Source organism: Dermacentor albipictus, chromosome 1 (genome assembly GCF_038994185.2).
Source record: "Dermacentor albipictus isolate Rhodes 1998 colony chromosome 1, USDA_Dalb.pri_finalv2, whole genome shotgun sequence".
Classification (NCBI taxonomy): Eukaryota; Metazoa; Arthropoda; class Arachnida; order Ixodida; family Ixodidae; genus Dermacentor; species Dermacentor albipictus.
In genome coordinates, this window is record NC_091821.1 from 334852023 (window position 1) to 334877459 (window position 25437).

At 49.3% G+C, this 25437-nt stretch overlaps 1 protein-coding gene across 1 annotated transcript in view; it reads left to right on the forward strand.

Annotated features, from left to right (window-relative positions):
- The window catches only part of LOC135915051 (zinc finger protein ZIC 5-like), a 99864-nt gene extending 89795 nt beyond the window's left edge, over nt 1-10069 (forward strand). The window contains exon 2 of the mRNA XM_065448032.1: nt 3872-10069. Within this exon, the coding sequence (XP_065304104.1) occupies nt 3872-4371 (500 nt within the window). The 3' untranslated portion in view covers nt 4372-10069. The remainder of the gene's footprint in view (nt 1-3871) is intronic.
- The last annotated feature ends 15368 nt before the right edge of the window (nt 10070-25437 follow it).

Consider the following 25437-nt stretch of genomic DNA (forward strand, 5'->3'; position numbering starts at 1 on the left):
TTTGCTTTTTCTGGCCCGTTTCGATACCCTCGAAACAAGACGGGGCAAACAACAGCGACGTTTAATGTCGCGACAGCCTTTCAGTGTCAGTAGTGTGCATATGCATACAGGGTATTTTTCTTTTTTTTTAGCTGCACCAATTTTTTTAAAGATTGTCTATGGCAGATAGTACAATTCTACTCCTTCGCATAAATTACTCGATAAAGCGGCCATTACATTTATGTGAAATGGAAATGTTCAACTGAATAATTAACGTAATTAAGCTAATTAACATTTAGTTAATTGTTTTGCGTAACACATTTTGTATATAGGAAATGTGTGAAATAACGAACTATTCTATTCTATGCTGTGATGGCGCTCTTGTAAAACAGCTGTGTTATATATCCTGAAAACCTGTTTGTTCCACCTTACTTGTCTTTCTCTAAATGCTATTGTAGTGCGCTTCTGTTTGGGAGTATATCTGTGCAAAATCTTTCCTCTTTTACTGGTTATGTTTTGTTCCCCCCTACGTAATGACTTTATGGCGATGTAGTTTCTCTGTAAATAAATAAATAAATTTCAATCTGCGAATTATAGCCGCTGAGTTCGCAAGGCGTACCCATTTGGAACGAATTCTCTGAACAGCACCAGTTCCGAGAAATAATTTTCAAAGTGTCCGTCGAAATGTATTGGTCTTCCAGTTACTTTTGTGCTACGATGCATAAAACAGTGGTTTCTCTTCAAAAAAATCCCCAATCCGTACACAGCAACCGTCGTATACTGAACAGAATTTGTTAAGAATCCCCTTTTAGAGTGAGCCATGCTGTGTACATATGCGGCGCCCGCCACCGGCTGCACACAACTATGTATGGTCGCGCGCAGCTTGCAGTACGGAGGAACTGCGGGCGTGGGGGGGGGGCGCCAGGTGGAGGTGGGTCGGGCACCTCACGTTCTAGCCACGCGCCACCGTGGCCCTGAAGCGCAGCTGCGGTAAATATCGCGAGCCCTCCCGTGCAATTACGCGGGCACCTCCCCTCTTAACCGCACGCATTCCGGGCGCCCACCGGGATACAACTGCCCCTGGCTGTACACTCTAAGAAAAAAAGGACTAAAAGGGGTAGGGAGGTTAGTCCTTTTGGGGACTAACTGATTTGCCACAACCATTAGTCCTTTTGGGGACGAACTGACATGGGATGAACTGTTACTCCCCATGCGCTTACTGCTTCGGGGACTAACAGTTGCCCCTGCCCGATGGTCCTCAAGGGAGTAACGGTAATTCGTTCCGATGCTCCGCAAAGGTGGAATTAATTAAATTAGGCATTTATATCATAATAAAAAAATTAATGAGCTGAAAAAAAAAAACGAGCCCGAGAGCAGGAGTCGAACTCACGTCCTCTCGCTCACAAGTCAGGTACTCTAACCACTTCACCACGCCGCTTGGTTGACAAGATGGGATATTTAGACAAAGTTAAGCATGGGAACACAAGTGCGGAAATATAAAAGTGACTCCGTATTTTGTGCAAGCTATGCAGTGAGAGTCTAACGTTGAGTGTACTTGCAACCATAAGCGACTGCGAAAAGAAATCAGCCCGCGTATTACTGGAGTGATTTAAACTGAGGCACTACGCCATGTATACGTGTAGCGAGCTCAAACGGGGCACCGAAGACGACAGAGAAGGGCAATTTCTCTGTCACTTAGCGTGTGCCGTTTGAGCTGCACATCGCTTCAGTTCGCAACCTCCTTGGAACGGAAGGAACTTAGGTACTATTGACCAAGAAAATCTAGCCGTCTATCAATGACTTGTGCGTTTAATGTGTATCGCTCACTTATGGGGTGCGCACGAAGGGCATGCCTCTTCACATTCCAGTTTTAAGTTTCACGTAATTTTCGAAGAGGCAAGGTGCTGCTTTGCATGTAGTTCTACAGACAATGCACTAACTTCGAACCATTCACGATTTATAGACAATACCGTTTTCGCCGCATCGCTCCATGACACGGACGAAAACAGCGAAGTGCCTGGGGAGTAACTGTTGCCGTTCGTCCTCCCATTGCTCTCTTTCCGAGCAGGGACTAAACACTTACTCTCCGAAATTTGCAGACGGCACGCACATTCGTGCAGTTAGTCCTTTGAGGGACGAAAGCGCCCTTTTTAGGACTAACGGCGCAGTTACTCCCGTTTTCCCCGGGATTTTTCTTAGAGTGTAGTTGCTCACGGCTTCTGTGGCGGCAGTGCGTTCCTCTTCGAAGAGACAGGCGATTGAGCGCACCCCACAAATATGCGGTCGCCACCCCGGGGGGAAAGCAGATTTTTACGCGGAAGCGAGCCGTAGATCGTCGACACACGCACGCACAACACACGTATGTATATATAGCAGAGCAGCTCGCGCGGTAATCGGGTCATCGTGGCTCTTGTGCTGTGAAACAGTTTTGCCTCGCCGTCTAACGAGAAGTCCCGTTTGTGAGTGCTTCGATGAGGATTGCATAAGCGGGCTGCTTCTTTCTCTATTCGCACATAGCACAGCACACACATCGTCAGTTGCAGTCCGTCACGCTTGCGCGGTACGTGACATCCCCATGCGTGGGGTAGCAAACCGGTTAGGCTAAACTGGTTAACCTCCCTGCCTTCCCTTCTCCACTTTTTCCTTCCTCTATTCGCACGCACCCTTTCCCGCGAGCACGGCACGGGGCTTGGTGTGTCGCGCCGTTCCAGTTGGTGACAGGCTTCCAACTCTCTAGCAAAGGTGCTGTGACGCGCAGCAGGCCTCTCAACTTTTTGAACGTTCATACGACATAGTCCGTAGAAAATGAAAGTGATTTACCGCTGGATGCTTTCAACTCTTGATAACTGAGAGGTGCGAAAAAAGCCTGCAATTTTGTTTTCTTTGAACAATCTTTAATCTAATGAACGCTTGCAAGACCACCAAGCTTACAACCTTAAAAACCACGCAGGAACCTTACGTTTAGTTCCGAAAGCTGGCTTCCACGCGCATCAAATTTGTCATAACGAGGATCGCGATGTTGTAATAGGGCCGAAGCAAGGAAGTGAGACTGACAGGACTGAAGGCGTCACGCTACACCGTTACACGTTCGTTCCGCTTGTAGCGTGAAGTGCAGTCTTGGCTCGTCGAAGTAGCGGCGTGAAGTGCGCTTACAGAATAATGCGTTGTCTGTCGTCAAATGAACTGATTCCTCCACAAAACCGCGATGTTTCCATGTGTACAGCCCGCGTGTTGTCAGCGTGCGAGGAATATAGTTTTAAGGCCGAAAAACGGATGCTGATGTATTGCTCGATATTTTAAATCACATTTTCAAGGTTGCTATCCAATTTTCTTGTGCAGCGTAATGCGCCTGACATCATTAATTAAAGTTAGTTTTGTCTGCTCGTGCATGGCACACCTTTTGTTTAATTTTACGAGCAGGGGTGAAGAAACGAAACAAGTCGCATAAAATAAAATAAGACTTTATGTGTCATTCAATCTCAAGTGTACACAATATAACGTACAATCACCTGTGTTTGGTTCTGGTTCTGCTACGTATTAGAACCTTATCTAACCCGACTGGAAGTTTGTTTCACCCTGGTCTTCCCATGTTTGCAGCTCCTGACAAAACAACGCAAAAGCCATGCATGACGCGCGTGACTACAACATACGTATGGCGGTGTTCTTGTGGGGAAATTGACTGTTTAGTTCTGCGAAGGGTGACGACGACAACCCGAGAAACAGTCTTAAGCAAGTTTCGATCACACCCCCTTTCTCGTGTATATGCTTTCGACAACTACTGTTCGTGTCCACTTATCATCGGGTATCGCAGAAACAGAAGGCTGAGCAATTTATGCAGTGCCAAAGCTGCTGCCTTCTAGGCGTGTCTGATTGCTCTCTCTCTCGTTCGCAGGCGAGAAGCCGTTCAAGTGCGAGTTCGAAGGCTGCGACCGGCGGTTCGCCAACTCGTCGGACCGCAAGAAGCACTCGCACGTGCACACCTCGGACAAGCCGTACAACTGCAAGATCCGCGGCTGCGACAAGAGCTACACGCACCCGAGCTCGCTGCGCAAGCACATGAAGGTGCACGGCAAGTCGCCGCCCCCGTCGCCCTCCTCGTCGTCCGCGTCGGGCTACGAGAGCGACCCGGGCGCGGCCGGCATCACCGCAGCGAGCCTCGGCACCGTGACGGGCTCTTGCAACGCCGCGAATCCCGCCGTCGGCGCGCTGGCCGGGACGCCGCTGCAGCCGCTCGGGCTGTCCGCGGCCTCCCACCAGCTGGCAGCGCCGGCATCGACGGCGCTGAACGAGTGGTACGTGTGCCAGACGGGCGGCATGCCCACGCCGCCCAGCAACGAGCACTCGCCGCTGGGCGGGCCACACTCACACCACCTGGCGCCCCCGCCGTACTGACCCCGGCTGACGGGGGCTACAGGCTTCTGAGGACCCCCACCACGACCTGCGTGGAACCCTTCGGCAACAACCGCACGCCGCCGCCGCCGCCGCGAGACGCAGCGGCAAGCAACCACGGCGTTCACACCGGCCGCTACGTCTGCCGCAGCGCCGCCGCGCGGAGAGCGCCACCGCCGCGGCTGAAACCGCGTCCTCTCGCGGCCCAGTGGCCGTGCTATACCATCGGGCACGCGCGCTGAGAGCTTCCGCTTCGGAACCAGCGCTCACTAGGAAGGCAGGGCACAAGGCGTCGAGGAAGAAAAGCGGTTCCTTTCCTCGGCCTCGGTCTCGTGTTTGTCTGCTCCAGTGTAAAACGAACTCCGTAGTCATGACCTCCGCGGGGAGCGAGGCGATGCCTGGTGAAAACAGAGACGTGCCAGCGAGCGCGGTCAATCTATAGCGCGACAAGGCGGCCCAGCGAGAGAACGGAAACGTTGTTCGTGCCGTTGTAGCGCCGCCGCTACTGTGCCACTCGCACAATGCCTTCCGCAGAGTGCTTGTCAGTGGCGACTACCGCGTCGCTGCGACGCGTGTGAGGTAGCGGTGGCGCGACAACGTCTTGCGAAGAGTACCGCAGGTCCACGGCCGAACATCGGGCACCATTGTGTACGGCGTGCAGCATTTGCGCGATGTGGCTGCGCGCGCGCAAACGCGCAGGAGATGCTCAGGGACAGCGCGCACTTGCCGCGCACCGCATACATGAGAACCGGATTCCCGACCTGCTGTGACTCCCATTTCGGGTGACTCGCTGGGCGCCGAACGCGATACCCTGTCTGCTTACCCTTCTCTTAATTTCATTTTCCCGGTCCATTTCACGACAAAGCGTTCCGTTGGCTTGCCACTTCTCTAGCTGCGTCCAAAATGCGTGTAAATTCACATCACGTCACATAAACACGGTTTCCATGGCCCATATTCACGTTCTCACGTATGCATTGCCGTTTGGCACTATTATTTTTCGTCCGGTTTCGCGGTCCCCAAAACCGTTGCAAAACGTTTGCTACCTTCTTCGACTTGAATTTTGTGCAGGAAATACGTCATTTGGATTAGGAGCTGTTATGACATCAAAAGCGTCCTGAATTATCTCAAAGCGCCCACGGACCTCTTAACTTGACGGTTGCGAAGTGTATTAAAAAAAATACACAAAACACTGCGAACTGCATTAGTGCGGTGTGTTCAATGTGCATTGCCATTGTGAGATCATAAGGTATTCTTGTACGAAAAAGAAATATTATTGTTAAATGTTAAAATTTTGGACGCAGCTGGAAGTGCGCAGAACACTTGCTGCTAACACCACTAACGCTGGAGGCCTGCCGCTGAAAAGACACTTGTACCGTTCGTGTGTGTGTTATTATTATTTTTGAGGCTCTTCAGCACACATGAGAACTGTACAGCTGTTTGTTTATGCGTGTATGTGTGTGTGTGACATTCTTTCTTGTTGTTTTCTCTGCTTTGCATAAATTGACAGAAATTAGCATGTATGAATGAAAGCAGAAACGCTTGTGTTCTTTTTCGCTTGTGATAGAAATGATTTTCTCCTACTGTGTATTACCATGCCGCTTCTGACATTTGTATTTAGCCGGATCGGCGATCTCAGGGCGATCATAGCATGTGTCTGCCTACTTCCGTGCGAAAGAAAGGAAAAAAGAAAAAGTAAAAACACAAGGACACGATCGAAAAGGACATACGTGGCCCCGTCCACCACACTAGAAACAATGGCGTGACCTTTAGCGGGTTAGACAACTGAAGTACGTCTGTGTATGCAAATGCCGCGTTAGTTTCACGAAGATGAAGTGGTCTCCGTTTAGTTACTCGAAGAGATACCATCTTTTTTAAGCCATTCGAACCAAAAACATCAGAGCGCAAAAAGGAAAAGAAAGAATGTAGTACATCAACACAAGAAAACCGCCGCAGGAGACCCCTGTATTCTGTCTCGGAGAACAAAAATTGCTGAACTGGCAAGAAAAACATCTGTGCTTTCAAACTCTCAAACAACTTGCTAGGTACATAAGATTTCTTGATTTTCTACTTATAAGACAGGCGACTTGCTTATATCTTGCAATTTTTGAACAAAATAAATACATGTTTACGCGCATGTAAAAGGCATGCTAAGGAATGAGATCGGTCAGCCTGGATGCTTAGACAATGAGACTTAGTACATACCACTTGCATCTGTCTCCTCAGGAGTCTCTCGTATTTGAATTCATCCCTGAGGAGTCAGCGTTATTTTCCTTTTTTTTGGTCATGTGACATTGTAACGATGTAGGAAGCAGAAGCGGCTCTTTTATTTAATTTCGCGTTCGTGCGGAATCAATCAACGAATAATCAAGTAATAAATAAATAAGATAGGCAAAGCACTCAATAAGTAAGCAAAAGATGACAAAGATCGCTAAAATTAAAGTAAGGCGCAACCTAAGGCGAGAAGGTTAAAACGCCTAGTCCTTGCAAACTACTTATAGGTATAGCCATTATCATCCATTATCGTTGTGTGTGCGCTCGGACAGGTATCTTCTTCCTACGAGAAAGGAAGGTATTGGGCGCGGGCAAGTTGACGCGTAATCACAGGCAGCGTTGAAAGGATACTGGAGCTGAACAATAAATCAGATTAAACCGCTTTACACAACTTTTCGCGATCTTCCCTCACAGAAATTTATTTGGCAGTCTATACAAGGTATGCGGACTGATTTCAACAATCTGTGGACCTGTCATTCGTTCAACTAATCTCCGTCTATCAGTATGTCTATAATTAAGCTGCAGACAAAATAAACATCATACGAGGTAAAGTAACTTATGTCTATACAGCCAGTATACATACCTCCGAGTGCTTTCTTAGACAGTAACTAAGGCAATCTTAGTGTGAAAATTTGCAGCTGAATGCCTAATTTTTCTCCTTGAACTTTTATTCGCGTTCGTACGACAGCAGCCACGATGTCATTGCGCGACAACACAGGTTTGGCGACTCGAGACCGTTCCTTCTGAGCTTTCTGAGAATGACGCTGACGCAGTCTGTGACGTCATAGGGACGTGCTTTCAGAATTCGAATGGGGATTCACCACCGGCCTTTCGCTTTCCCGACGTCTCCTCGTGTGACGAGCGTCTGCTCTCAGCAACAGAGAACTATTCGCTGTATCAGTATTGTGGTCTGCCTGTGTAACTGGGCGTCATGTGTTTAACCTTTTGTGCCCTTCTAAGCGGCATTCACTACCTCAGATCGCGCGGAGCAAAGGTCGCGGGCGCGACTGCGCTCACGCGATTTCACGGTGCGGCGAATGAGTATTGACACCGCGTGTCTCGCGGCGTCATCCGAGAGATTGGTCGCTTCGCAAGGTTGTAAAATGCGCGACGTCTTTGTGTGGCGGGCGGCGTCACTCGCGTGTCTACTACGATTGGCTGCAGCGATCGTGACGTCACGCATCAGGTGCGAGAGTCGATGATCCCAGTGTTCCATTTCGACGGTGGATGTGTACTTACAGTGACACGTATAGCAGCGCGAAGTACAGCTCTTTCCTCGCAACGCTCCTCAAGTCAAGGCCGGGGCGTGCTGTATTCAGGTGGCTCCAGTGAATCTCGTTTTGATTGCGTGTGATCGCGCTGGACATGAAAACGAAAAAAAAAAAAATAGACATCGTCACCGCGCCCACTCACCTTCTCCGACCGACAGAGAACTGTCACACGTCTTCCAAGAGCCAATGATGATCTTGCGGATATGTCGCCACCAAACTATTACTGCATGCAGTGTTGCCGAAATTTCGCAAAACAATATCCTGCGAAAATTTGCACAAGTGTCTAATTTGCCTGAGTACCACTCTTGCTTATCTACTTCCGTTTCAAGGTAACCAAAATGGGCTGAGACGTCGTCTCACAATCGCAAATGTTTAGATGGCCGACGCGTGGTTCACTAGAAATACCCATTTTTGGAACCCGTAAATCCGTACAGTTCTAACCTTTGTACTATTTATTCATATTGTTTCATTATGGTTTGACAGAAAAAAAAATGTTTTTTTCAACCTTCTGGAAATTTACTTCGAACATTCAAAACGAAAAACAAATTGAGAGAGAGAGTACTGTGCTGTTCAGTGCATTGACGGGCAATGAAAGCGGTTTTCAGGCGTACAAATTTGAAAGTAGAAAAAAAATGCAAATGATTAAACGGGCGCCTAAAGCGTTTGATCTCAGGCCAGCGAAAGAAAGAGAGAGAGAGAGAGAGAAAAAAAGGCAAGTTCATTATCTGCTTATCTGCAGAAAACCGATAAGAATAGAAACAAAAATCTCTCGGAATGGGCGTTCCAGAAAAGCCCATTCGTTTTTGCGCCTGTGTTTTATAGTCAAAGGCAGGCAAGCGATGGAGCACATTTCCTCGTATGCGCGTACAGTCCTTGCCAAAAGTATCTAGGCCAGAGCGCAATACCGACAAGAGCTATCATCACCCGGGCCAGTAGCAGGCATCTCGAGGCAATCTTTGCGTTTCGGAGTGTGCACGTCAGCAGGCTCTGTCTTTCTAAATCTCCGTGGCCTTGAATAATGCCTGTGCGGCTCAGTAGCTCAGAGACCGCATTTTGATGCTGGTAGAATGCAAAAAGGCACCAGTGCAGATTTCAGTCTGTTATCAGAAAGCCTAGATGGATAAAATTATCCCGGAACCCTAGGTTTCGGCCTATCTCAAGCCCCGGTTACAGTTTTGGGAAGCGAAACCCGATCAATTTTCATATACAACTCTTAAGGAACGACAGGCTGCACAGCAACACGTCGCAGTGAGAGCTCCGGTGGCACGCACGGTGGCCTCGAAACTTTTGGCACGATCTGAACGAAGAACATACGGCGTTGGCTCGCGTCCTCGCTTTGCATGCCCATGTTGTAAGATATACGCCTCCATCGTTTTTCATCCACTGTGTGTTTCGGCGTCACGATCGTTGTCATGCGCGTGTGTTTGTGCGTGCTCGCAAAAGTCAAGCTGCGCCCATGTGCCGGTGCGTGTGTTTCGCGCACCTGCGCGAAGTAGGGTTGTCGAGCCTCGGGCGGCGGACCACCGCGTGTGTGTACGTCACCGCCGTCGACCGCGCCTTGGGACCACAAACAGAACGGACGTACTTCGACGCACCAGTCATGCCTCGAGAGAAGAAGGCAAAAGGAGAGAGACACTGCGCGCGCTTGGTCACGTGATAGACCGCTCGGCCGTGCGCATCTACACGCATGCGCAGAAGCGGGACAACATTATCTGTGTGTGTCTGTGTGTGTCTGTGCCTACCAGTAAAAGAAACAGCTGTTGTCGTGAACGACGCGCAGGCAACGGCGGATGACTGTGTGTGACCGGGTCGTGAGTGTACGTGAACTGACGAAGTGCATAGAGGACGCTATACATGAACATGCATGCTTGTGCGCTCTATTCGGACGTGTCTGTGTACGTGATATGTGCGTGTGCGCGTGTGTCTGTGTACATTTTGAGCTCTCTATTTTATTACGGCGTCGAGAACACCTCTTCTATCCACGTCTTCTCCCTGGCCCGAAGCCTTTCACCCTCCGGTCGACATCCCGCCGAGAAGAAAAATCCCAAGTGATAGAGCATGCAATGCACTCGTCGTCTATTTTTGCAATGAACTTGGACAAAACCGTAGGACGTGAAAGTGAATGCAGCATTAAATGAGAGAGAGAAAAAAAACAGACGAGTTGCGAAAACCAAAGTTGAATTTGTCCTGTCTTCTTATACAATCCGACCGCAACAGACGACGCCAAGCGTTGCATGTGCTTGAGCACGTCGACTTGCGGACGGAAACAGGAACGCTGCAAAGCTTGCGTATGGCACTGAATGTGCAGTTACAAGCAAACCAACCAACCAACAAACAAACAGATAAACAAACGAACCTGTTATATGTTTACTTAGCCCATGCACTGACATGTTAAACGCGCAACCACTGGTTGCGAAAATGTGTTGCTTTATTGCCTGATTTACCAAAACCTGGTTATTGGCGAGGCCCCCAGGGATGGTTTTCACTAAGAAAGTAAAAATAACGTGCATGGAATCTACTTGTTCAGTGGCTGTAAATGTTACGGTGCCGATTTGCAACAACCACCTCGCCTTCTTCTTCCCAAAAAAGTTGTGTACATAGCCCGGAAGTGTGTTGTTTCCAACCTGTGCATTTAGTACCCAAGTTAACGGTATTCCTGGAACATCAATACGGTATACTTACTGGACGACACATGTACGTGAGTTGAAACTTTTCAAGACCGCAGATGTCTTCGTATACGTGTTTTTGCGGAGTGAAAGAAACAGGATAGATAGATAGATAGATAGATAGATAGATAGATAGATAGATAGATAGATAGATAGATAGATAGATAGATAGATAGATAGATAGAGAGAGAGAGAGAGAGAGAGAGAGAGAGAGAGAGAGAGAGAGAGAGAGAGAGAGAGAGAGAGAGAGAGAGAGAGAGAGAGAGAGAGAGAGAGATTTATCCCGCAGAACATCCATCGGCGAGGTGAAACCGGGTATGTGGACGAAATGTGCGCCATGGAAACAGTCGTTACCCAGCTCGTTTAAATACTAGAATGAAAGAAAGAAAGAAAGAAAAGAAGAAATACTAGGGTTGTATCGCGAGCGAGCGAACAGAATCACCAGGCTAAGATAGGTAAAAAATAAGAAAAATAAATGTGCTGTTCAAATGCGCCCTGTGCCTATTCTACGGAACACCGAAAGCGAAGCCTGCAGACCCTTCATCATGTGTTGGCGTTGAGCGCCTCGCAGAGTATGCGCGACAAGTGTCGTGCCCAATAGCAATGACTTCCACAAACGTGCATGGCACAAAAGTTGCGCTACGTAAAGTGACGTTGTGCGCGGACGTTGTGCACAACGTCTCTTCACACAACGACGTTGGAGTGACCGGACGTTGTGCTTATCTGTGTTGGTGCTCATCGATTGCTCTCTCACTTTAATCATGTGCACCGATTATGGTGAGGATTAGTCGAACAAGGCGTGTCGCCTTAAGCCAACGTTTCGACAAGAGGACTAGCCTTAGTCAGGGCAGCAGCTGCTTTCCTTAGCAGCGTTAATATGTACGCGTAGCTCACGCTCCCTCAGCCTAGGCGGGAGACGAAAGCAGTTTTTATTTCGACGAAGACGTGTCCCTTTGTCGAAACGTTGACTTAAAGTGCCATTCCTTGTTCGACTATAGTCGAACAAGGAATGGCGCCTGAAATGATGGGCGGTATACCACCCATCATTTCAATGATGGGGGAAGCTGGAAACCTGAAATGATGGGCGGTATATCGCCCATCATTTCAAGTTTCCAGCTTCCTCTTAACTTCTGTCTTGTTTGGATGCACTCATTAATGAACACGGGTAGCACACAACGCTTAAAAATGAGCTCTAATGACTGTGGGGTGATTCAACGTTAATGACGCGGGAGGCTTTCGCTGCTCCCCATTATCCTGGTCATCCTCATTTGTACCTGTGTGAACATACATTTACTGCGGTCTGGTTGGCTTGCGCAACCACTACAGTTTGATAAACCCTGCGCAGATCGTTACGTCTGACGACAACTTTCGACGTATCCGGACCAGGTAAAGGCCGATTGCAACACAATTTCGCTTAACTAAATTGTTTCCAAAGGAGTACTAGTATGTACTATTCAACCAATTTTGGCAGAGCTTCAGTGCTCGTTCGTGATCGCGCTTGACAAAATGGACGATCACCCCTTGACGGAGACAATAGTCCTATAGGACACTGTGCAAACCTGGCTCAGCACTTGTGGTCTTAAATGCGCTGCTCCGTTACCATAAGGACTAGCGAAAAAAAAAAAAAAACTAAATTGTGAGGTTTCGCGTGCCAGAGAGAGAGAGAGAGAATGAAGAGGAAAGGCAGGGATGTTAACCAGATATGAGTCTCCAGTTTGCTACTCTACACTGGGGATGGGGGATAAGGGTTAGAAACATGACAGAGAGGAAAACGCAAAAAAAAATAAAAAAAAACGAACGCCCACACATGCAGTTGCGTGCCAAAACTACGATATGATTAAGAGGCACGCTGTAGTGGAGGGCTCCGGATTAATTTTGACCACCTGGGGTCCTTTGACGTGCACCCAATGCAGGGTACACGGGCGTTTTTGCATTTCGCTCTCATCGAAATGCGACTGCCGCGGCCGGGATTCGATTCCGCGCCCTGCGCCGATTGGTCGGCGCGATCGCCACTTGCACCACAGTACGCCGCGGCAGCCACTGTTAAAGTATATCGAGTCCCTGTTCTTTTGAATTCTAAAATTAAAATTATGGGGTTTTACGCGCCATAACCACGATATGATTATGAGGCACGCCGTAGTGGGGGACTCAGGAAATTTGGACCACCTGGGGTTGTTTAAGGCGCACCTAAATCTATATACACGGGTGTTTTCACATTTCGCCCCCATAGAAATGAGGCCTCCATGGCCGGGATTGAATCCCGCGACCTCGTGCTTAGCGGCTCAACACCGTAGCCACTAAAAGCAACCACGGTGGGTTTCTTTTGAATTTTCTGTGCACGAAATTATGGTAGCTTGTGAAGCATTCCTCCACTCAAGGAATGCCAGCATTGCATTCAATTTATACCTAGTACATATACATCAATTAACTTGCTTACACCGTTACAAGTGTCCTATCGGTAATATCGCTACCGTCAGGACTTTAACAAAACTAACAGTGCATGACAACGAACGCTAATTATATGTGCGATGAGAAAAGGCGTGGTTAAAAGCTGTCTATTAATTTTGACAGCGTTGGGCACACTGAAATATGTGACAAGAGAATTTGACAGCGAACGCTTTGAAAGTTTACTCAATGCACCTTTCGCATTGTCTGTAGCAGCTGTCATCATTTTTACATGCCAGAAAAAGTCATCAGTCAAGACACCTTTATTGATCCCCACCTAGAATCGCTATAGCTGCCCCTATACGTGAGGGTCTTAGCCATGGGACAACCAAACACTCTTTACACACCCTTAAACGCGTCACAAAGTTGTACATTGTACTTTGAGGAGACATATTGTGCTGGTTGCTGAAAAGACCCGGATGTCGTACATTAATAACTGCAGCAGGGATATGACATGTCACTCTGCAAATTGTACTAGTAAATAGAAGGCAATGTAATTACTTCGCACTGTCCGCAGTGAGTGCATGTAATGAAATTCTTTCGGGTTCCACACACCGGTATACTCTACACAACGATCCATCCAATAAGACTGAACTACAGAAGCGCGTCGTCTACCGCGCTTGCGTGACCCAAGCCGATTCATTGGCTGCGCTCGGACATGCGTGATCGCCTCAGGGACAACAGATGCGAGTGCCACGAAGAAATTCATTGAATTCGATATACCGCGCGCATGCAACCACGAAGGAAGCGAGCAGCAAGCGCAGCGGCTTTCGATCGGCGCTGGCACGTCGGCCGAGAGCTATAGCGTATGTGCATACATACCCTTAATGCATGTATATTCCCGCGCCAGCGGCGACACGCATCTCGGTACGCGGATTCTTTCAAGGCGCGCATAATACGGGGGGAGGGAGGTCTGTTGCGAAGGCTCCCTTGCGCAGCTATAGTGGGAGGAGGGAAGAGACCATATCGTGCAGGCGCGGCTTGTCAGATAGCCGGCGAGCCTGCGCGTATAGCGACACATTCGTGACCTGCTGGCGAGCGTGTGTTGCGTGCCCATGAATCTATCCCAGAGCCCACGCAGCAGCCCTTGTGTGGACGCGAAAACCACGGCGACAGCAGCGGAGGGGACAGATAGCTCTCGCGGCGCGTTCCGCGTTGCACGCCGCATCCACGCAGGAGCACATTTGTACGCGAACAGTCCCTGCTAAGCACATAACGCATACGCACGCGCTGTGCCAGGTCTTGGATGTGTACGTGCAGCCTGCGTGCATATACCGCCTCGCGGAACATCTTTCCCATTCCATTTTTTGTTGTTCTTTAGCTTGCAGCGATGCGTGCTTGCACGTTGTTTGATGGAGCTGTCTGTGCAAGGCAGAAGCTATCCACCTTGACAGGCGATTACAAGAGACTCGGCACTTGAGGCTTGCGAAGATTTTCCATTTGTGAATTTCCTGACGGCACCGTTCTTCCCCTTCCTCTCACTGGCCTCTCCTTCTTGATCACTATACGGCGCGCTGCGCGAGTTGTACAGCACATGCCTGATATTTAAATAAGCCTGAGCGCTTTGGACACGCAGCTGCTGTTGCTGCTCGGCGTGCACGAAGAGCGAAAGAGGAAAGTGTATATAGTGCACAGCGCGCGGCGTTTGGTACCTTGCAGTAACAAACGTCCAAGGCAATGGCCTTTCGAACCACAGCGGAATATATGCAAATGATTCAAAATCGTGATCTATGAGTATACAGACCTTCGCTGCCGATAGAGCGCACTTCGATCAGCTGCTATAGCGATTGCATTAACGTCACGCGACACCGTTGGTCGCACAATAACGACGCCATCAAAACTAAAAAAATAATCGAAAAACATCAAAACGCCATTAAAAGATGATTCGGGCACACTATGCATGCAGTAGGCGAAGTGACGTATCGAGCTCCGACTATAACAAACAGCACAGCAAGCTCCTCCGTGGCAAACAAATTGCGGCAACTGGACAAGCTGTTGACATATATGTACGTTGCCATACGTCTCGCTTTCTTTGTGAAAGCTCTACGTTATACCCGATGCAGTGAAACGCCACTGTATTGAGATCACACGGAAGAAGTGTGACCTCATATACCGCCAATAATTAGCGTATGTGGCCAATGTGCAAACTGCATATAGCTCCAGCTTGAAATGGACGCGGCAACTGCGAGTCGAAGATACATATACGTATACAGTATACCTAGCTCTGCCTCAGAAATTTACGGGGCAAGGACGCGGCGAGGACGTCACATTTCTTAGTGACTTTGCCACTCAGCCTGGAATTTAGATGGCAGGGGCATGCAAGAAATCACGCGTGATGGCCGCGTACATCCATATCGCGCCTTTTGATTTCAAGGTGGACGCTTTAACAATATTATCTTTCTTCAAATACCGCGTTCGACAAGCTTTTACGGTTCTATAGATACGTCGAAACGTTTCACGTGGTTGCCGCCGAAAGGTCTGGCTGCCATTTCAGGTTAAGGCTTTTGTATTATCGGTATACGAAGGCTTCGGTATAGAGAAGCTCTCTATTTATTATATGTTTTATCGGCACCTTTAGGCCTTCCGTTCACATGGAACGGATACGTAGTATACAAACGAAAGAACGAGCCGGCACTAGCTGAACAAGTGAAATGTAAAGAGAACGAAAAATCGGCGGATCTGCGTATATGTGAGAATCGGTGATAAGCGAAGCTTTGTTTGATTTTGATTTTTACCGATATATCCTCATTTATTCATTTGTAGGCAAACGTTCCTCGCTCAATGCACACTATATACGGCCCCATTTCGTTTCATTTACCTTTTACTCCACATTCAGCTGCTTTTGTTGCCGACTTCACTGCTTCCCTCTTGTTCTGCTTGTCTGTATGGGAATCTACCCAGTGGTACGACTCTGCGCAGTGCGCTCCAATTTATTGACACAGAGAGCCCTAGTACGTGGGCCATGTTTTCCGACTCGTGACCGGCTTTACACAGCATGCAGCCAGTTCTTCGACGTGGACCTCACGAACAGCTAACATGCGAAATTGCCAAACTTCCCCATGGTGTCAAACAGAAGGGCCACGAAATTACTTTCTGGTGGCTACTTGGCCATTGCGGGATTAGTGGAAATGATCAAGCAGACAAAGCTGCCCGAGAGCCACATCCAGAAAACACAGCTTTCCCATACATCTTTCCAGAACAGACGCTGCAAGGCAGCATCGTCGCCTGGCATGTAAGCTCTCTTTCAGTGGAACATCCCAAATATAAGGCGCACCAGGTTGCACGAACTGAACCCTTCGCTCCCACTCTGACTTCCACCCGGGCTTCACTGATGTAAGGCATCACTATACCGGTTGTGGTTGGGAGTACACTACTTTGATTGGAATGACCGACAGTGTTGCATGCAACGTCTGCGGCGTGCATGGAAGAAAACATCTTGAAGAAAAGAAAAGAGCACTACAAAGACGCCTCTGTGATTGTGATTGCAAGGCTCTCAGTTCTATGGCATTGCCAAGAAGGCTGACATGTCATCACTAGCCACGAAGCGGATGTCTATTTTTCTCATAAATGAAACCACGTACACATCTTCACGGACGGTTCTTCATGTTTACAACAGTTTTGCCGGAGCCGTGATTATCCAATCAAACTCCGTCCCTATACAGCTGAAGTTTTAACATGTTATGACATCCACAGCAGCGGAACTTGGGGCTCTCGAAGGTGCCGTTGAATTTGTATTTGAGCAGCCACCTTATTGATGGGCAATATTTTGTGATTGCAAGGCTATAGCGTATACAAACGCTACAGTTTGCCTTGAGTCACGGCACTCATGAGTAGATTGTACATGAAATTAAAGGCACGACGCCACCAAGATTTCGAGAACGGCCATGATATTATATTTCAGTGGCTGCCGAGCCACTGCGCAATTTCCGACAACGACAGGGCAGATGAAGCAGCACGCTCGGCTCACCGGCAAGATCAGTGCACACCAATACCGCTGTCGAGAACCGATGTAGCGCGGCAACTTTACTCACTTGCGCGTAGCATTACATTTCGACATTGGAATTCGCCAGATTTTATCAGCTCTAGATTAAATCAAGTGGACTCTGACATGCTATTTCGCCTGCCACCCAGATTACCTCGTCGCAAAGCAATCTTAGTGTGCCGCCTATGGTTGGGCGTCGCATTCATGAACGCTTATTCATTACTCATTGAAATGGCCAACAGCAACGCACGCAATCCTCGCGGATGGGGCGAAACCATACAACACATTCTGCGCTATTGTCCAACCTATAAGTCTCGGCGAGAGAGAGAGAAAATAATGTAGAGAAAGGCAGGGAGGTTAACCAGAGGTAGTTCCGGTTGGCTACCCTGCGCAGGGGGAAGGGTTAAGAGGGATAAAAAGAGAAACAGAGTAGAAGGGGGAGATAGAAAGAAAGGGAGACAAGCACGAACAATGCGCGTACACCACAGAGCGGTAGGGGGCGGCATTCTTAGAGTCTGTCGTGAAGCCCCGTGGACCGCAAGAACCTTACTAGCGCGAGTAAGGCCTTCAACGCGGATGTTCTTTCGGAGCATTGGCCTAAAGCTTTTAGTTCTGAAAGTGGACGATTGTCCAACTGGTCCAGCACTCTGCACATCACTTGTCTCTCAGCACTGTATCGCGGGCAGACACAGATAATGTGTGCGAGCGTCTCGTCGATGTTACATGTGTCGCACGTGGGGCTGTTGGCCATTCCTATGAGGAAAGCATAGGCGTTTGTAAAGGCAACGCCTAGCCACAGACGGTAGAGCATAGTCTGTTCACATCGGGGTAATCCAGGCGGGAGGTGCATCCGTATGTCCGGAGACAACGAACGCAACCGACACATTGTGAAAACATTCGAGCCCCACAGGGGCAAAGTACACTCACGGGGCATCAATCGCAGCCCAGCCGCGGCGTCTGTTCGCGAAAGCGGAATGAAGACTCGTTGACCACTTTCATGCGCAGATCGGGCGGCTTCGTCGGCGTGGTCATTCCCGCTGATGTTACAATGTCCTGGAAGCCACTGAAAGATTATGTTGTGTCCCTTGTCATAGCTTTGGTGATATATGTGCCGAATTTCTGAGGCCAGTTGTTCATTGGGTCCGTGGCGCATTGGGCTTCGTATGCACTGAAGGGCTGCCTTGGAGTCACTAAAGACTGTCCATTGTTGCGGTGGCTTCTGTTTAATGAAATCAAGTGCAGCACGGAGCGCCGCGAGTTCGGCACCCGTCGATGTGGTCACACATGAAGTTCTTAATTTGATTTCCTCAGATTGTCTCGGCGAGATGCCTGCATATGCGCCTCAGCTTCTTAGACGACAGACCGTTCTCGGAAGCTAACATCCTGAGGCCCTGGCCGAAGGCCTCTGCTATGTACAAGACCACCAAAGTGCTAATGCGCTTCTTGAAGATAGCCGGAGTAGATGAGCGCCTGCTTGCGAATGAACATTCATCGTGACTGAACATATGCCTCAGTGAACTTTCATCTGCGAGTGCGCGTGCAGTAACTCTCCTTCTCTCCTTATATTTCCTTCATCTTTTCCACTTCCCCACATGTAGGGTAGCCAACCGAGCGAGACCTTAGTTAATCGTCAGCAGCGGGCATATTGTTTAGTATCTTTTACAGATGCAGAATATGCGTCTTCTCATTGGAATATATCTGAATGAAAGGTTTAATTACAACATACTTGGTACAACAGTGGTACCATCTGCCATGTCCATTCCAACTGTATACAAAATATTTTTGCCTTTTATTTATTATTTATTTATTTATTTATTTTTGTCTTCTTGTTTCGTCCTTCCATAGTCGCGAACGACGCCAATTTCTGGTTCGTTCGCGGAGGCACTCACATAGTTTTATTTGCCGAGAAGATAGCCTTTATAAACATTGTAGGATAATTCATGATCGCGCAATCACCGGAAAGCCTCGAGTTTGCGAACAAACTGCTTAGCTATTACTAATGCTCCTTTTGTGCGTTTGACAAAGAATGCTATATTGTGTGCCGCGTAACGGCAAAACATTTTCTGGTGTTGTGAATAGTAGTGTGTGAAAATCGTATGATAATAACTGTTACATTATTCGCCAACTACACGGAAAACATTCGCGATTCGAGTCGATCCACGTCTGGCACTATTCGATTCGCATTCGATTCTATCTTAAAATTCACTATTCGAATACTCCTATAAGTTCGCGCGTGGGCCGTATAATTGCCGCTAGGGGGTCACGGACTTTCAGGTGCACTAGGCTGCCGAACACCGCGGCCACATACTCGCATATACACGGGATGTCCCGCGGAACTTGTGCCAAGATTTAAAAATAGGCGAGTTCAACGTAGCTGGACAGAACCAAGGTAATGTTGTTTTTCGTCGCTTGGAGCAAGTGAGGGTATTTTTTAGAATTTAGCCTAATTTCATAATTCGGTACTATTAATAACTTAATTCTCAAATATTATAATTACATCAAAATTGTCAATAAGAATATTGTAGGCCGTCGTGAAAAATTCCCGATCCATCCTTCTGTGGCTCTATACGTACTTCGTAAAAAAATATTTTCCAAGCCTGAAAGAAGCCCGCGACGAAAGCCCGCAAGAAATGCTACGCGACTCACGCGTCGCGTGGTTTCTTTTCTTATCTTTTTTTTATTTTTGAGCATCGCAGGCTTTCTTTCAGGCTTGTAAAGAAACTCGTATGTAGCACGTATAGAGCCACAGAAAGATGTATCGGGAATTTGTCATGATGGCCTACAATTTTCTGATTGGCAATTTTGCTCTGATAGTGATATTTGAGAAGGTAATTGTTCATTAACAACTAATTATGCAATTGGGTGAAATACAAACAAATTATATTACTTCTTTCTAGCGACGTTCAACGTTAAACGGTTGAACGTTAAACAAGAAGATCGTTTATGTATAGGAAACGGTTATTAGGGGATGAAAAGAAAGAATTAGGGACGCATTAGGGACGCTCATCTGGTTGACCTTCCTTCCTCCTTTTCCTTAACTTTTCTGTCTATCTTTCTGCAATCCAGTCACTTCTTATGAACGCGTCAAATGCGAGCGGTGTGGATAATGGAAGCCAGAAACGAAGTGCCCTATCAAATGTCACGGGTTTACGAGGCGAGAACGCACGTAAGTAGAAACTGAAACGATACGCGGGCGATTCCGAAACCACGATAAACAGCCGCAGTCACGTGGTGTTTACACAAGTGTTACGTATAACTGCATGAGATAAGCGGTGAGCGGTATTGGGACTAATTTTTAAGCGTCAAAATAGTTAAAGCTTAGTCGTTAAATTGCTGTCAAAGAGAGAGACAGAGAAAGGATGCATAGAAAGGCAGGGAGGTTAACCAGAGGTAGTTCCGGTTGGCTACCCTGCACGGTGCAAGGAGTAGGGAGATAAAAAAGAGAAAGTTTGAGAGAGAGAGAGAGAGAGAGAGAGAGAGAGAGAGAGAGAGAGAGAGAGAGAGAGAGTTTCATATAGGCAGTGATTTGCACAGGGCCCAATACGCAGGCTAACCAATTCTAGTGAAACTCGATACAAGCTTGGATCTTGATCCTATGGTAAAGGTCATATGCTATGGTCACACGCGGTCGATATCTTGCTGGCTCAGCCTATACATAGCCAGCAATATTTTTTTTTTATAAGGCCGCTATTGGCACAAAAGGAGCGAACGAGCTGGCCTTATCTACGGAGGTACGACTTACATACATTTCGCCATTGTGCACTGACAATGTACCGTATGTACACATGCATATATACGTGCCGACGTGTCCAGCATCCGTCACGTATATACACACTGTTGTAATATGCTCTCTTCCGGTGTATGCCACCCTTACTTTGCTGGCGCACTAGGTGCAAGCGCAGGCTGACGCTATGTCGACAGACTGCAGACAGCGGTGCTGAAAGGTACGAGCGCCGCCAATCACAAGTCACCCGATACAAAACTGCGGGTGATTGTAAAATTGCCAAAGGGAAACTATATTTAAAAGAAACTACACTCAAGTGTTCACTTTAGCGGCGTACCGCACTGTATATGTCTTGAAGCGAGTACTGTCGAGAGTCCGACACTTACTTGCGCCGACTTCCACACTCACCCACCACATCTTGGTATCTCACTGTTCTTTCTTTCTTTTTGTTATCAACGTGGACTCAGAATTAGCACTCATATACCAAAGTACGGAATGCTGCCTCTAAGACAAACTATAGCGACAATATGAATCCCGTAATAAGCTGCACGGTTTTGAGACCTTCATTTATAACGCCCCGCACATCCCGCACATTCGGTACATTTCTGTTAAGGTGAAGGTTTGATAAGCCAAACAGATCTTCAGACTGGTCATCTTGAAAGACCACTGATTAGAAAGTTTGAGTGTTAGCAACTTCTAAACATTTCCTGAACGCATCCGGCATTAGCGTTGTTGATAAGTTGATTCGAATTATCTTCAGAATTGTAGGCGTGGCCGTTGCTGCTCTGGAGAAATATTTGTAACGTAGAAATTGATAAGAATTTTCATTCCAAGATATGTACCTAGCCTGATAAAAGAATACTGCAAGAACAAATTGAGAAAAAAAAGAAAAGAATAACGTCTGCATATTAAGCGCACGATGACTCCATTATGGGATATTCGAGCTCTCACCCGCGAAACAAATGGCCCATTAATCAGCGTCACGCTGTGCTCTTCACTAGAACATTGATCAATTCTGTTTACACGCATCCGGCACCGCAAATGGCACACACATAACGCGGCGTGTCACACCGCGCTGGAACAGTCGGGAGGTGGCGATGCGTCTAGACAGGACACGGCGCCCGTCAGAATTAACAATGCGGAGCATTCGGGTTCTTGGATGAGAGCACTCGCTCCGCACCTGCACGGAACGCTCCTATGGGCGAAGAATACCGTTCTACCGCGGGTAAAAGACAAACACGAAAGCGTAAGACCCGAGAAAGAAAAAAAGTCAACGACACAAAAGAAGAATGCAGACGCGAGGCGCCTCCATCATGTGACTCTCCGCCACCGGAGCCTGAACGACTACTCTTCTATCTTGCGCTTCTTTCTTTCTTTCTTTCTTTCTTTCTTTCTTTCTTTCTTTCTTTCTTTCTTGATTCTCTCGTTCTTTTCTTTACGCTATGGCGCCTGCGAACTCTCGTCTTCCCTTCCTCAAGATAGTTTTCGTGGCAGCCATCTTCTGGGAAAAACGGCTTCCAAATGCCGAAAGGCGCAGAAAAAAAAAAGACGGATATAAAGCACCAGGGTGACAGCCTTCTGGCTATAAGACGAGTCACCTTCTGTTTTGGAGACGGCGGGCGCAAGTGTACACCGCACAGCCGAGCGAGCACTCGAGCCGACCAGCGAGCAGGCGAGCACGCAACAAGCGTACAGATACATCATGAAAAAAAGAGAGACACATGCACGAAAGACAGAAGCGAAAGCTGTCGCCCGCGCGCAGAAAGGTGTATACGAGTGGCAGCAGTGGTCGAGGAATCCAACGCTGCTGCTACTGCTTCTGCTGCTGCTGCCTGTTATGTACGCTATTCTCTCGGCAACGTGTTTTCGGAGCGCCCCCTTCTTCGCGTCTTTCTTTGGTGCACAGCGAAAGCTGTAAATGCCTCCTTCATCGCCGACGAGATCGTAAACGAAGCCATTTCTCTCTCTACTTGAGGCTCACCATCGCTGCCCCCTTTCGCTGTTGGTTCCCCCGCCCCGTCCCCCACTTCTCCTCGTGCTAGGTGTTCCACCAGAAAGCCTCAGCTTCAGACGCACCTTCGTTAGGGAGAGCTTGTTCTTGACTGCGCACACCTCGTACGTCCACGTGACGGTCGAAAACGAGACGCGTCTCCCGAAACTCAAACAACGAATGAAAGAGGAACGGCCAGGCAGGTCAGAGATTCTCGGTAGCCGCGCACTGGCTTCCTTTCTTTCATGCACTCTCGTCCCGAGGCAGCCCCTTGTCCTTCCATTTTAACTTCCTTCGCCGTTTTCCAAATGGCCTCACGCACACGAGCAGCTTTCCCTGCTGGCTCCTAAGAGTTTACGCGGTCAGCGAGAAAAAGCAAAACGGGGGACTCGGGCCACATGCGTAAGTGCGAGTCGTACGCACAGTCCGATGCCTGAGTACAACAAGCACCTTGTTCACAGGGGTAGCCCACCTCCAGAGCCGGCTGTACAGCGGGACAACGCATAACACTCGTGAAAGCCCGAGGAGAAAATGAGGAAGTAGGCAAAGGGAGGGAATCACTCAAGGTGCGCCTCCGGAGGGGGGCGGGGGGGGTCAGATGACGGGGGTCAAATGACGACGACGCACTGACCCAGTCCGGCGCACCACGAAGTTAGCGAAAGAAAAAAGTTAAGTGGGGAAGGAAGCCCCGCGGCTATATCGGAGACAAAAGGAAGGCGAGGGAACGCAGCGTGACACGGCGAAGGCGATCCAGACGTAGGAATGGGTGGCATAGAAAGAGGCACCCAAACAACGCCGCGAGGTACGCAGAACGCCATCGTGACCAGGCGGGAAGAAGGAACAAGCGTGAGGAGAGAATGGCGCGTACGGTACACGGCTCGCGCGAGTATCCGGGCCGTAAACAATTTCCGTTGTTGTGCACAGCCAAGTCACGCTGAAATAATGTAGCGGGTCTCTGTCGAACAACTGAGGGCCTCCGGACAAGAACGGCGACAAAGACGACGATGACGAAGGGGAGTGGTAGGAAGGAGAGAAGGCTCGTCCCTTCTCGAGAACTCCATGGTGCTTCGCGACGACTCCGTGTTGATGGCTCTCGGCCCTCCGTAAAAACGCATCCGCGGCACACCGGTGGAAGGGGGTTGAGCAGTTAAAGCAGGGGGTCCGCGACAAGGCAGTTGGGCTGCGGTGGGCGGGGGAGTGCACGGGCAGGCGGCGCAGAAACCAGCGGGCAGCCGAGATGACATCGCAACGGGAGCGAACATTTTCTCACGAAGTCGTCAAACCGAGTGAAAGCCGCGGGGGAGGGCGAGATTTAGACGGCGCGCACCGGCGAGACGGTAAAAAGTCGGGCCGGACACAAAAGACACGGAGAGGAGTCGTGCAGTGATGCACAGGCAGGTAGGCAGGTAGCGAGAGCGAAAGTGGTGTTACAGCGCAATGCGACGAGCCGCTTATGTATAGCATACGGGACCTCCTGCGCACGCGGATTCCACGTAAACACGGTCCCGAACGACCACGGCGGTCGCGGAGTCAACGGGTCGCGAAGAAAGGGGCGAAACAGTGCGTAGGCGACCCAGTGCACTATACGCGGGGCTTCTTGAGTCACCCTTCTCTCAGAAGCGCGCTTCTTAATAACCGCGAGACTTTTGATTTGCCACGCAGTCAAATCAAGTGAGCGTTGCCGCGGCGGTCCGACAAAAGTCCCGACGCGTTGGAGAAGTGCAGTGTGCGGGAGATGACGAGAGAGAGAGAGAGAGAGAGAGAGAGAGAGAGAGAGAGAGAGAGAACAAAGAAGTCCCCGAAGCGGTCGCCGTAAGTCGCGAAGCTGAATGACAGGAGAGAAACAACGGGCAGCTTCGCGCAGCGCGTCAGCAATGGCCCAATAGCAACAACCTGTCGCAAAGCGAAAGAAAAAAAACGAAACGCATCGTCGTCCGGCCCGAAGACGACGTCAAAGCGTGCAGCGAGCAGCGAAATGTGCCCGACAAATTTCGGTCTGGGTGTGTCCCGACGCTTCTTTTGAGTGCGCTCGCGCGCGCTGTGTGCGAGCCGTGCATCAGAAGCCAAGCGTTGCCCCCACGCCCCGGCTCGGACTCGTCGAAACACAAGGGAGCGGAGGGAGGGGACGACGACGGCGAACGAGAGCTCTGTCGAAGCGAGTCTTCATCTTGCGCCTCTTCTTGCAGCACGCACGCGGTTCGGTTTGAAAAATCACCGGTGGGAACCCCCCCTATATCCCGTGTTCCTCCCCCCGTTCGCTGTCTACTGCTCACCGCCGCCGCTGCCATCGCAGTGTAGCCTTTTACTTTCTTCTCCGCGTGTCTCCTCCGGCCCCGCAGCGGCAGCGGCGGTGGGACCACTCTCTCGCGCACGAAGCAGCAGCAAGCGAGCGAGTCCTTGAAGTGCCACTTGCCCCGCCGGCATTCCCGATGCGCGTTCGTTCTTCGGCGTGGCAGCAGCAGCGGATCTCTCTTGTTTTGTTTCGCAGCCGGCTTGTGCACGGCTCGGTCGGTCGGTCGCTTGGTCGGTCGGTCAAACGCCGCGGTGGCAGCATCGCCGGTTCGTCGTGCGTCGTGCGCCGCCGCCGAGGCATTCCAGGCATGCTTCTTCCTTTCCGCCGCCTGGACAGTCAATCCTCCGCGCCAACGGCATACCACCACCACCACCACCCTGCGCGGCCTGATTGCTTTCTCCAGAACGCCCCCGACAGTCGCTGCTGC